General features: G+C 40.5%; 1 protein-coding gene across 1 annotated transcript; it reads left to right on the forward strand.

The window, feature by feature from the left end:
• Positions 1–3,192: 3,192 nt before the first annotated feature.
• Positions 3,193–10,956, forward strand: shha (sonic hedgehog signaling molecule a). Its single transcript, XM_027022341.2, has 3 exons — positions 3,193–3,789; positions 7,273–7,534; positions 9,320–10,956. Exons 1-3 carry the CDS (start codon positions 3,490–3,492, stop codon positions 10,012–10,014), a joined length of 1,257 nt encoding a protein of 418 aa, XP_026878142.2. The 5' UTR covers positions 3,193–3,489; the 3' UTR covers positions 10,015–10,956.
• The last annotated feature ends 2,583 nt before the right edge of the window (positions 10,957–13,539 follow it).

Here is a 13,539-nt window from a genome sequence, read left to right on the forward strand (position 1 = left end):
CTGCTTCTTCCACTAATCCCCCGACCCCCCCGCCCAACATGGGAAGCTCTGAGTTACCCAGCATACCAACGCACCATAGCCCAACGAGTATGGAAATCATCAAGACACAGAGCGTGCTTTAAAAAGGAGTAACACATTTAAAAATTGTGAGAGAGGAAGAGAGACAGAGAGAATGTAGAGGAACAAAAGCCATAAAGCTATTTGGGTATTCTCTCCATCTCATGTCATCCTGTCCTATGTTTGTTTAATCCTTTTTAAAATGGCACTTAATCAATTCTCAGATGTGTGAGCGAGACATGCTGAAAAGTTTTAAAGAGAGATCTGTCTCCTGAATGGATCTTTGGGGTTTCTTTGAGGTCTGGGGGATGTGCCCACACAACAACTCATCCTGGACACATTGCAAAACACAGAAATAAGTGGCAACAGGACTGAAGTCACTTAAAGCCTCAGAGGTAAAGGTTCGGATTCTTTCATGTTGCATTGAAACCATGAGCTAAACCTGCTGACTTAAATGTCTTACTATATGGCCCATGAAAAAGATTTGTCCCTGATGAGAAGATACAGGCATTCACACTTTTGGGCTGGATGCGCATAGCACTTTAGTGCCAGGCAGAATACCTTTGACAGGGCTTTGGCACACCTCTCTACGTAAAAATGTCACCTCCAGAGTTCTTGATGTAGAAATGCTGTGCCCATCAATATTTCCTCTTCCTGGGTTGTGAAATGTTCTCATGCTACCTCCCTGTAGCTCAAGATTTCAGCGTTCTTCTCCAGATTCTCCCATCTTTAGTGGTATTATATGTTTTAGTGAAGGACTTCTGGCCTCCTCTAACCCTGATGTATTCATGTCAGCAGATTTCTCCTCAATCACACATGCAAGTAATGTGTAACATTACTGTCATACATTCCTGTGTGACACTCAGGCTCAATTTAAAAATCCTGGCCTTTTAAAGATAAATTGTTGGCTGCACTGATTTTTTTCAGTGGTGATTGTGTATTGAAAAGTTGCAGCTGCTTGACCAAAATCCTAATCTTTAAAAATAAATTCACCAATGCTCAAAAAAGGTACAAGAGCTTTGCAGAGAAGAATACAAATAACAAAGTTGAACCAAGCAGGTATGTAACTAAAGTAGACTCATGCCTATTTGTCCTTAACTTTTAATTAATCATGTGCCCATAATACTTTCATATTAGAACCTGTGGTCCCCAAGACATCACAGTTAAGCATGCCCTACTACAGCAAAGTCTGCAACAAATCTTCTGTATTGGACCTGGTGTTACTACACTCTCCCGTTGAGGCCCAAGTCCTTCATATGTCTCCCAAGGCGAGCAACAAGCAATCACCATCTTGTAGAGGGCAGTCAGGAATACGTGAGAAAAGAATAGAAAGTAAGACAATGAGATGCATACCTCACCCACTGCTACGGGACAGTGGACGCACTGGTTACCATGGCTTAATCTGTGGCTGAAGGGCACTTTGAGGGGCGACAGGGGTTTTTAAGGGCTGATCTCTCGCCCAAACAACACAGAACAGTGTTTGTGTGCACAGGAAGAGCCCATTCTGAAATCTCAAACAGGCAGCAGTAGGGAAGACACCCAGCATAATACCTTATTACCCCCCACCACCACCACCCAACATCCAGACACACAGACACACACGCACACACATTCATGCATGTAAGGACATACAAACACACACTTAGAATTTTGTTTTCTAAGTAGATTTGCCCAAACATGGAAATATGATACTCTGACAGAAATGTAATTGATTCCAAGTTTATTGCCATTTATTGTCATTTCTCTTAAACATATTGAGTTACATCACAAAGTATTTATCTGATCAGTATGTTATCTAAGATGACAATAAAAAATAAAAGGCTGAAGGAATACATTAATGGATCACTTGGACTATATTAAAATCATCATCACAAAAAGAAGTGCAACAAATCTTTAGTTCAAACAGATTACATTACATAAAGTAAAAATGGAACTAAACACATAAAGGTACAAAAACACTATAATTTGATTTAGATTTTACTTGTGATTTTTTGCATGAACAAATGTAATTTAGATTAAGAAATAAAACTTTGAAAATAAGATATTTCAGCACTTTTCTTAGCAAATATATGCTACTTCGATTTTAAGTGGTTTAAAACACTTTGTGCCTACCCTTGTGCTGACCAGTGAATGCAAGTTGTACTGGTTCTCTGCAGAACAGAATTAAATGAGTTAAACTCAAATTACTTAAGGTTCGAAATCATGCTTGCCTTGTGCCTTTTGAGTTACTCCAAGTCATTTTTGTAGCCTATATATATATATATATATATATATATATATATATATATATATATATATATATATATATATATATATATATAATATAGTATGCTGTACGTATTAGCCTATATAGATATATCATATAGTATGCTATACGTATTAGCCCGAGTTGCTACACTAAATTAAGTGAGGGCGATGCATATCAGATAAGGCAATCATTTTCCATAAACTGTCGAAGAGTCCTAATTAAGTTTCACAATGTTCCACTCAGTTATTAAAATGTATTGCTTGGAGACTAAAGAATATGTAAAAGGAACAAAAACACAAAACACCGTGGTCAAATGAATCTCCTAAGAGACAGTGCTAACGAAATATTTTGGTTAGTAAATATTATGAAAGACTTTCTTCAGATTTTAATTATAATTATATTCTTTCTACAACGTGATTCCTGAGAATCAGATAAATCACTTTTACCTATGGTTAATGTGAAAGCACATTGTACATATAATACGAACCAGAATATAAAGCTTGCAGTTTCTCTAACGATTTATGAAACTATAATCTAACAAGTGACGCGTATGTAGTCAATATATAAGACTCAAGTGTTGCTGATTTCTGTATATGGACGCAAAAGCGGGTCGTACAGGATATCTGCGTGTGATCACGACTTTTTTTCTCTTTGGGCCATAGACACATGTTTGGAGCATCAGCGGTTGACTGAAGGGAAAAGGTGTAATTGGTGAGTTTCCATCACCTCGTCCCTCCCCTGCAACCCACCCTCCAGGTGGAAAAAAATCTTAAAAGATATTTGTGTCTCCTTTGTGGGATAACATCAGAAGGGTTTGTATAGGCGAGCCAATCAGGTCCCTCCCTACCATAGATTGCAGCTATAATACATAGGAGTTAAGACGGACTCCTCGCATTAGCGGCTGTGGTTTCAACTACGTAGATATTCCCAGACCAACGTTACCTTTCCCTCATTTACGCTGCAGTCACCCACCTCCGATGTGTTCCTTTATCAGTTCGCAAAGGCGCACATTTCCGCACCTGCCACGGTAAGGAATCGCACTGGGTGCACGCGTAAGCTGAACAGAAGAAAGAGGAGGCAAGGACGTTGCTGGAGCCGGCCAAACGAGAACGCAGGAAGGGAAACCCCGACTGACAGTCCCAGCGCTACACCCAAAGCCAGTCGTTCAAGATTTGCTTAGCGAAATGCGGCTGCTAACGAGATTAGTGCTGGTTACTGTTCTGAGTCTGTCCTTGGTGTTGTCCGGACTGGCTTGCGGACCAGGCAGAGGCTACGGTAGAAGAAAACATCCGAAGAAGCTGACACCGCTCGCGTACAAGCAGTTCATACCAAATGTCGCGGAAAAGACTCTTGGGGCCAGCGGCAGATACGAAGGCAAGATCACAAGGAACTCGGAGAGATTTAAGGAACTGACTCCAAATTACAATCCCGACATTATATTTAAGGATGAGGAGAAGACCGGTGCAGACAGGCTGATGACACAGGTAATCTTTATCCGCCTCTTTCCCTTTCCGCGGACTGCTTCGGCCCTCGCCTCGGATGCTGCAGTGTCCACCGGTCTGATACATCATTCAGCCCTACAGCTACATTAAGTCAGAGCTTTTATACCTACAAATGGATTGTGAATTATTCCCTGCGGGCTATATTTTGCTTTAGTCAAGACCAGGCTTTCTCTTATGAAACTGCCGGAGGAACGGCATCAAGTGCCGGCCGTTAGACTCCTTCTTTCTAGCAGTTTAAAAATATGTGTGACTTAATGTAATCCTATGTTTATATTTATAAATGCTATAAATATGTCCCTGTTGAGTTGTGCGAGACGCCCATTGCCTCCCGAATTATACATAGGCTGGATGAATGATAGATATTCGTGCCATATGTATGATAACCTTCTCGAGAAAGCAGAAAGTGATAGTGTTTTATATATAGCATATATATTGCATATAGCAACCCACCAGCTCGCAGCGGGTGCTTATCAGGGCATGAAACCACTGACATTTCTAGAAAAAAAATATTCGGAACATACTTTCTACCTGCAAAGAGAACAGAACTCTTCTAAATTGTGCAGTAAGAATCATATTGTGAGATTTCTTAATCTCTCTTGATCCTCATTGTGGTGATTCGCTTAAAACCTGTCATTTGTTAGAGCATTAGATAAGGAGTTTTCTGATCTAGAGTCCAAACTGTAACATCATATGTTGCATGATGCTCCGTGATATGTCTACGCTGTCCTCATAACATATACACGAAGGCACCGAGGGCCGACACAGTCGACCTCATCCAAACTATGATTTAGCAAACTCATGGCAGGTTGCAAAGGTGAAAAATCAGCGGAGGAGCAAAGGTAGCCTGCCAAGCCAGCGACAATGCAGTGCGCGCGACGGTCTGGACAGTGCGCAGAGGCACGAGCGCTGATTATGCATTCAGCCAGCAAACCAATCAGGAAAACGTCTTTCTTTTACTGCTGCCTGACATGGTGCTTATGTAGTGAATAGCTAAAGTTTGTTTTAATCAATCTTGCAAGATATCTTGTTTCAGCATCGTTCAGTCATGTAGCCTTGGTTTATCATGAAAGCTTAATCCAAAAGTTAGCTAGGGGAAAATTATGTTGCCTTTCTTTATTTTATAGGCAGACTGTGACATATCGGGCATTGTTCATGACTGTACGTTTTACACGCGTCTAGATGTTTAGCCTGACATGTGGTCGCTCTAGTAAAAAAGATTCAACACTACGGTGTACTGTAAATGCCACTTTATGCTGAACATTTACATTTTGATGGCATTTTCCCTGGATGCGCAGTGTGATGCAGAGACCTCTTAGGGATGCGCACAGCTTCTTGGGAGGGCTGCCTTTCCACTCTGTCTGTATTAGCGGTGTTCATGTGAACTTGTGACCCTTTGCCAATGAAAGAGAAAGCGAATCAGTTGCTATTGACGTCCGAGTTTCAGAACATTGGCTACAGCGATTATAAACATTTTCAGTGTTCATGATACAAAAGGAACTTTTATAGAAAGGAGCATATTACATATTCACACTATGTTCCGGTTATCAGTTGTAAAGTCAGCTTGCAGTCGCACATAATTACTGTCAGTTTTGTTCTGTTTTTAAGAACGCCACTGTCTACATAATAAGACTCCTCTCGTGTCACAGGTGCATTTTAAACTTTCGTTTTTGTGTGTGTGTGTGTGAATCTTTTTGGTCCTCTTAAATGGGATAAAACCTGTGTTTGGTGTGGTTTTCTTAGATGTATATCAAACTCCACTTATAGTTATTAAACTTATAGGGGCAAGATACTTCGAGGCACTCACGGTCAGCTTCACAGGAGTTAGCTAGACGATTTCGTTAACTTCAAATACACCTGCTTAAGCAATACAGTAAAGTTTAAATGTTCTCCTGCTAACCAACCATTTCGAAATATGCGGGATTTGAAGAGGCCGTTTTACAAATAAAATAGCACAGGTATCATCGGGCTGATTCTGCTCGCGAAATTAAATAGAAGTGAGAGGGCTAACGACGGGATATTTGCTCTGACAGGTACCCGATAAGTGTTTCCTCAAAACCAGTTCATTTTGGGGGTAGATTAAAAGCCGACTTCGAATGGAAGGCTTGTTCAACAAACATCTAGCAGCAGAAAGGGGGCTTCCCGCTGCGCTTCATGGTGACTGAACAGAATTTGGCCTGATTTGCGGCACACGACCCAATGAATTAATAAAGAGTTTAGCCTTCACGGCTCTTGACTCCCGGCAGTCTTGCTCCCGGTTCCCCCTCCCCATCGCTTAGCCATTAAGAGTGTCACAAGTGCTCTGGAGCAGACAACCTGAAGACAGCTTCAATCTCTTGTTTTCTCCTGTGTATCTGTGACACAGTTTGTTAGAAGTCTGCTTTATTTTCCTTCGGATCTCACAATGGCAACAGCCTGATGTCAAAACTGTGTAGCCACGAACTGTTTCTGCATGAGCGTACACACGCGCATGTTAAGAAGGCTGCAAAATGACAGAACGCTATAAGACGCATTTGTGGTCGAATCATTTCATATGACATATTTACACCATTTGGTGTCACAGTGTGTGAACATGATTTAATAGTTTTTTTTGTGCAACACGCGAAAGAGTCGTGATTGAGCAATCACTTCACGTCTGCAGAATAAATCTGCGCCTCAGGAATAATTAGCACCGCTTCTCTCCTGGGAAACGGTGAATGAGCTCTTTGTGATGTTTTATTTGATATATTGCTTAAGTGTTCGAAAAAGTTGTCCTGGAGAAAGCCAAGCATCTTAGTTTGAGATACTGGTAAGGTCAATGAGTGCACAACCCCAAACTAATACACAGTTATTTCAGCTGCCTGTATTTACACACGTTTGAGCATATTTCGTGCTGAACCGTGAATTCCTACTTTCATTTTAGTTCGGTGCTTTGACAGAAAGCGAAAAAAAGTGTAAGGCCTTCTTCTTGAGAGCATCCAAAACAAAGCCTTGCAGCCCATTCACGGCTGAATATATAGACATATTTTAGAGCAGTGGAGCGAATGCAATAACATAAATTTTTCATCGCAATCATCAGTAAGATATGCCCCCTCTAGACAGAATATTCGTCGACAATAAATACGCACCAAAACACATCCTTAAGAGGCTTACACGAGTTTGTCTAGAAGTTGGCTAATTTGTCAGATTTGTATCTAAAGCTCAACATATTACGGTAGGCTGTGCCTTAAGGCCTATAGAATCAAGTGATACATATCTGATACATTGTTATTGTTACCGTCTTGAACATTTTTATCCACGTCATGTCTGTCAGGCATGATAATATATGCATGATATAGCATTTTATTTGAAAAAAAAAACACAGTTAACCCTCTCTCTCTCTCTCTCTCTCTCTCTCTCTCTCTCTCTCTCTCTCTCTCTCTCTCTCTCTCTCTCTCTCTCTCTCTCTCTCTCTCTCTCTCTCTCTCTCTCTCTCTCTCTCTCTCTCAGCGGTGCAAAGATAAGCTCAACTCACTAGCCATCTCCGTAATGAATCAATGGCCGGGTGTTAAATTGCGTGTAACGGAAGGCTGGGACGAAGACGGTCATCATTTCGAGGAATCTCTCCACTACGAGGGCCGAGCCGTTGACATCACCACCTCCGACCGGGACAAGAGTAAATACGGGACTCTGTCTCGGTTAGCGGTAGAGGCAGGGTTTGACTGGGTATATTATGAGTCCAAGGCCCACATCCATTGCTCCGTCAAAGCAGGTAAGATCGCTGTGCTCTGACGGACAAGAACATAGGCCTACTAGTTTCACTAAAGAATATCCATTACAAAGGGCACATAAAAGGCTAATAAACCAGTATAAGGTCATAAAAGAATGAATGAAAAAAAGAAACTATGAAACGAATATAAGAAGTCACAATAAAAACGTTTTAATAAACTGGACCTAAATTAGCCTAAACCATACGCCACAATGTTTGGTTTTTGGTCCTTAAGGCAACGAATCACAGCTTTTAGGTGGTTTTTAAAAGCAGAAAAAATAGCCGAAAATATAGCCAATTCCTAAAATGTGGTAACTGAACTAGGAGTACAGGAAGTGTAACCTATGTTCGAAAGTTTTAAATGATCTTATATCGCCCCACTCTGTTTCTTTGAAGGAAACACTGTTATCAGCTAACAGATAGCTAATAGCACAAGACCCCTCTGGAGATATTCCAAGGTCAAATCAGACAGGCCCGCCTGGGAGTGCACATGGTTTTGCAAAAGCATATATATATATATATATATATATATATATACTGGACAGTTTTGAAGAAGTCTGGCTGATATATTGTAGTAGCAAATTGTTTCTGATTTCCAGGTAAATATTAACAAATAGCATCTAAACCACTGTGTGGACGACTATAAAAAGTTGTTAAATCGGCAAGTGACGTTCTTTTCTTATGATAGGTCAGGAGAAATAAGCCTGCTTCTCATGAGTACGTAGCATAGCATACACATCGTTTTCCTCTGATGTGAAATCTTTGGATTGTTATTCAAAACACATTTTGACATATATTGAAGTCCGTGTCATTTGGGGTCACGTGTCTTTACCAAAAGGATTTGGACGGAGCAAGGCTGAACTCGTTCGCCCAAATCTGTTTCTCAATTGTCACCACCTTATTTCATGGCCCAAGATCTTATGAGAGGATTAGACCTAAAAAAAAAAAAATCCGGGTGGGACGAAGTCATTCTCTAACCTTGTTTACCGAACGTGATCCACGAGATCGGAATGTGAAGAGTTCTCTCAAGGCCCGAATTATTGTCATCAGAACTGACAACGGAGAGAAGCATGACGGTTAAAAAGGAAATGAGAAGCCTGGCATTGATGTTAGGCTACCGCTGCCATTTCGAACCCCAGACCTAATTTACATTCAAATCTGCATCATGGGAAACTTGGAAAAGTGTCTGGGCTAAGCAAATACTAGTCCGCGCGCTCTGGGGCTCTCTTTTTCACTTCGGGAGAGTAGGCAATGCGTGTGAATTGTCACACAGACGTCTCTGCACCTGAGCAAATATGAAAGAGGAGCTGGGAAAGGCGTAAGTGTCCTTTTCCAAAAGTGGTCCGTATACAGGCTGCATTAGAATGACAATGTGCGCCCTTCCGTGGTTTTTTAATTAGAGCAGTCCAAGCTCTCTCTGTTCCTCGTGTCAGACAAAGACGCAGCTTTTTGGCCTTTAGATTTACAGCTGAATTCACGTCGTTGCCACGATTCCCTTTGTTTATTCAAAGACCATTTTCTACTAAAGCTGTAACGTATGTAGGCCACATGGTCCTTATTCGTTTTGACTTTGAAACGCTACGTATTCTTATCACCTATAATAAAGAAACCCAACATTTTTAGAAGTTTTCACAAGCTGGGACTATTTAAATAGCCCTGTTAATATATTTAATTGATGAATTTAAAGTACTAAATTGTTTTCTACTAACAATAGCTTGCAATGCAATTATGCTCCTACCGTCTCCATAAAAATGTAACCTAATAAAAACACATTATTTATCTCAACAGAAAATTCAGTTGCTGCCAAATCTGGAGGCTGTTTTCCAGGCAGCGCGCAGGTGACGTTGACAGACGGAAGACGGAAAGCGCTTAGAGACCTACATCCTGGAGACAAGGTCCTGGCAACGGACCACGCGGGGAACCTTGTGTACAGCGAATTCATGATGTTCACAGACCGAGACTCCACCACGCGAAGGGTGTTTTATGTCATAGAAACTAAAGAACCCGTTGAAAAGATTACCCTTACCGCAGCGCACCTCCTCTTTGTACTCGACAACTCAACGAATGATATCCACACTATGACCACCGCGTTTGCCAGCAATGTCAAACCTGGACAAAAGGTGATGGTTGTTGATGATAAGGGTCAACTGATCTCTGTCATCGTAGAACGGATATACACGGAAGAGCATGAAGGCTCGTTCGCACCAGTGACCTCTCATGGAACCATTGTGGTCGACCGGGTGCTGGCTTCCTGTTACGCCGTAATCGAGGACCACGTGCTGGCCCACTGGGCATTCGCGCCTGTCAGGTTCGCCTATGTACTGTCATCAGTTTTATTTCCACAAAGCTATCAGTCAAATTTAAATTCAACCCTACAACCTGAGGGAATCCACTGGTACCCGAGGCTTCTTTATCAAATGGGAACTTGGCTCTTGGACAGCCGTGCGCTTCATCCGTTGGGCATGTTAGTAAAATCGAGCTGAAAATATCGTATGGAAATAAAGCAGGACATACAAAACTGATGTAGGATATAAGACAATATTAGTATAAAAGAGACAAAGGCCCCGGGAGGAGGTGGGATATTTATTTCACTGAGTTTTACATTTGTCATTTTAAAGAGTAAAAATGGAGCCTTAAAAGTTTTCTTTGAATAATTTATTCTCATCTGAACTTAGGCTGGTGTCACACAAATGGACCTGAATTCAGTGTGACCGGCCAGATGTGCAGAATCTATTTTTGTATATTTCAAGAAAACAGGACAGGAAAAAGATAATGTAAAATGATAGAAAAAAGAAAACTCTTTGACAGGTTATAATGTTCTGTGCATATGTGCATCTGACTGTTATATTTTGGGGGTTACGCAAACTTTGTGGGGTCCATAAATTATATTTTTATACACAGAATTGTAAATTAGATTTTGACCGATCGTTACCGAATCACTTTTCATTATTTGAAATAGTGTAAATTACGAGAATATATTTTAATTTAAATAGTTGCAAAGTCTTGGCAATCCTGTACTGTTATGCTCATTAAGATTTCTCTAGTATTTTGTAAACTGACGGAGTGGAACCGACGTCTTGCTTCGCGACCACTGTTCTTGCTCCTCACATGTCACATGTTTCTTTTCTATTTTTCTTTGTGAAAACCGAAATGCACATTTTGACAAGTCATTAGCCTTATTAGTCATTACAATATAGTTCAGAGCAAACAGTTTTGTTTAATAAATTAATAAGTAGCTCATGTAAATTTACTAAAATGTATTTTTTTCTTTTCATATTTTGTAATAGGTAAATACGGTAGTTTTATAGAAATAAAATGTAGCAAATACATAGGCTAGTAGCCAATGAGCGCGTGGCCGCAGGCTGCCCGTTATCTTTAATAACAGGCAATGTGTCAGGAAATGTATAGAGATTATTATTTATATGTTTATTATAAAATGTGACAAAGAAACTATTGAAACTTGCCAGTGGATTTTTTTTAAAGAATTGTGTGTTGCTAAATGACATGAATAACAATTGCAGATTCGTATAAAATTCGGTCCGAATGAATATTATTCCAAATTCCGAATTAATATTACCTATTCAAATCAGTTTTAAAACAGGAGTTTCTAACCGACAAAATAACAGAGTATGACCACATGAACGAACATTCGATTGGCGGCGTAAAGGAGAAACAAACAGTGCTTGTACAATCAAGGACCTTAAATGCTCTAAAAAAGTCCAATATTGTCACAGATGAGCAAGAACAAAGAGGTATATAAAATAAAATAGTACTGTTGGAGATTATGGCCTAGCAGCGGAGAGACTCAAGGAGTCTTTGAACTGGATTGTGTATACGTGTGAAAAGTGTTGGTCCCATGTTACATTTGAAGAGGATAGCCTTTTGCAAATAACCCTGAAACCCTCTTAGACAGATTAAACACGGCTGTGTTTGCTAGCCCTAAACGCTGTTTCTGTTGCCTACAGCAATGCAATTTACAGGAAACAGACTTCTTGGAAACTTGACTAAGTGGCCATTAATTCGAATATTAGTGAAGATTGCCGCTTAAAAAAGATCTGATCAACTGTACAGACGACAAAACCGTGGCGTCATTTGAAAGCTTTATTCAGACTCATTTCATATTCCAACAATGATTTAAGAGTATTTACAAGGCGTTTGTTTGTTGGTGGTATGTTTTTTTTTTCAGATGAAAACTGCAAGGGCTCTTTAGACTTTAGACAGAGATTACAACGTGCCTAACGTATTGGACTTCTTATATCGACGTTTTTATACTTGAGAATGTAACCAAAAGACCATGCAATTATGTAACGACGAGTCTGTAACGCGAGGCATACCCAATTTTTCCGTTACACAACTTTACAAAATAATAACAGACTTGCTCACTTGACATGGTCCTAGGGGATAGCAATGGTATCGCTGCATCATCCATGCATCTGTACTTCTGGATACCTCGTCTATATATAAAGCTACAGTGCTGACAATGATTTATATCTTAAGTTAATTTATCTTACTCGATGACACCACCCACTGGAAGCAGCTCTATTTTTTCAGTTCAGTCTGGATATCATCTTGTTTTGGAATACTCTGTGACCAGCTGTGAGGGTATATACAGGCAGCCAGTTTATCACATATCCAAATGGTATTATCTGATCGTCCTTGACAAACGCTCTGAAAAGCAAAAACCCATAATGAGAAACTTAATCTTTTCAGGTGCATTGATATACCGTTTTCATTCCATGATTGATGTGCGGTGTGGAACAAGAGGAAACCCTTTGATTGGATCAGCGCGCGATGTCCAAAAACGTCAGAATGGGCGTAATGTTACGGAACAGCTGACTTTCCCATAATAAAAAATAATAATTCAAAGTATGCAAACCAGCCTTCTAGGAATTCTAGACAAAATATGGCCCGTCCTTTCTTACACTTGCTGATTGCACTTTCTTCTCCTTCTATCGCGTTTCTGGCGTCGATATGCAAACTTATTAAAGCCTCTTAGTTCGTTAGTTTCTTCGCGCGCGTTGGGAAGAGAACGAGCAAGCTTTTGAACTGTGTTGCAACACGAACAGAAATTCCACGGCAACCTCTCGAGACGCCTTCATTGTGTGGTAGTGTGCTGCAGCTTTTTCAGGCGAGCCGGCGAAGCCCGCTCGCAGCCCTGACCTTGGGCCTTCGCATCGATACAAAAGCGCCCAGGCGAACGCATTCCTCTCAGCAGGTAAATAAAACTCCCTAATCCCCGCGAGGGGCCTCGCGGCCGGAGAAAAGAGAAACGGTTCAGCAAACGCTTGCTGACATCCGCAAACAAAAGCTCTGGCAACTGTTATGGGGTAGAAAATGAAGGTTGCATAACGCTAAATTTCAAATCATTCATCTCAAACATTTACCCAGGAGGCAAATCACCTATGACTGCGGTTTCTCTTCGAAAAGGGCACACGCGCAAACATTTCGGGTCCTTATAACTACTTTGAATATATGATGTACACAACACAGCTTTTATGTAAGCAGTATGGTAACATTCTTCTAAGACCGCAACAAAGAATCTGAGGCATTTATTATGCTGTTGACAAATACCTGTTAGATTAATCTGGGTTAGTCGTCAAGAATATTTATTTAGATTCACTAAAAAGCACCACACACAAACAATTAAGAAACAGCTTGGATTTATTACTTTTAAAATGGTTTAGATATACAGGCTGTATTGGCTTTCCTTTTTGATTACCAAACAAGGATGAGAACACATTCAATGCATGTAATGTTCTTGGTAGTATTTCAAACATTTTAGCTTGTTCAGTCAATACAGTAACAAACATCTACAGAATTACACATGCTTTTGCAGTCTACAATACATCTGCTTTGTACAATAACAACTCCAAACTAAAATGTGGTTTTCCTTTAGTCCAAAACAATGCAGAACTTGTCTGTATAACAGTAAGGCTGTACAGATCGCTTGGGGCTTTGAGAGTTTCTGAACTTTGGACCCCGCTTGGGTGTGGTCTCAGTGATGCAAA

Source organism: Electrophorus electricus, chromosome 18 (assembly GCF_013358815.1).
Source record: "Electrophorus electricus isolate fEleEle1 chromosome 18, fEleEle1.pri, whole genome shotgun sequence".
Classification (NCBI taxonomy): Eukaryota; Metazoa; Chordata; class Actinopteri; order Gymnotiformes; family Gymnotidae; genus Electrophorus; species Electrophorus electricus.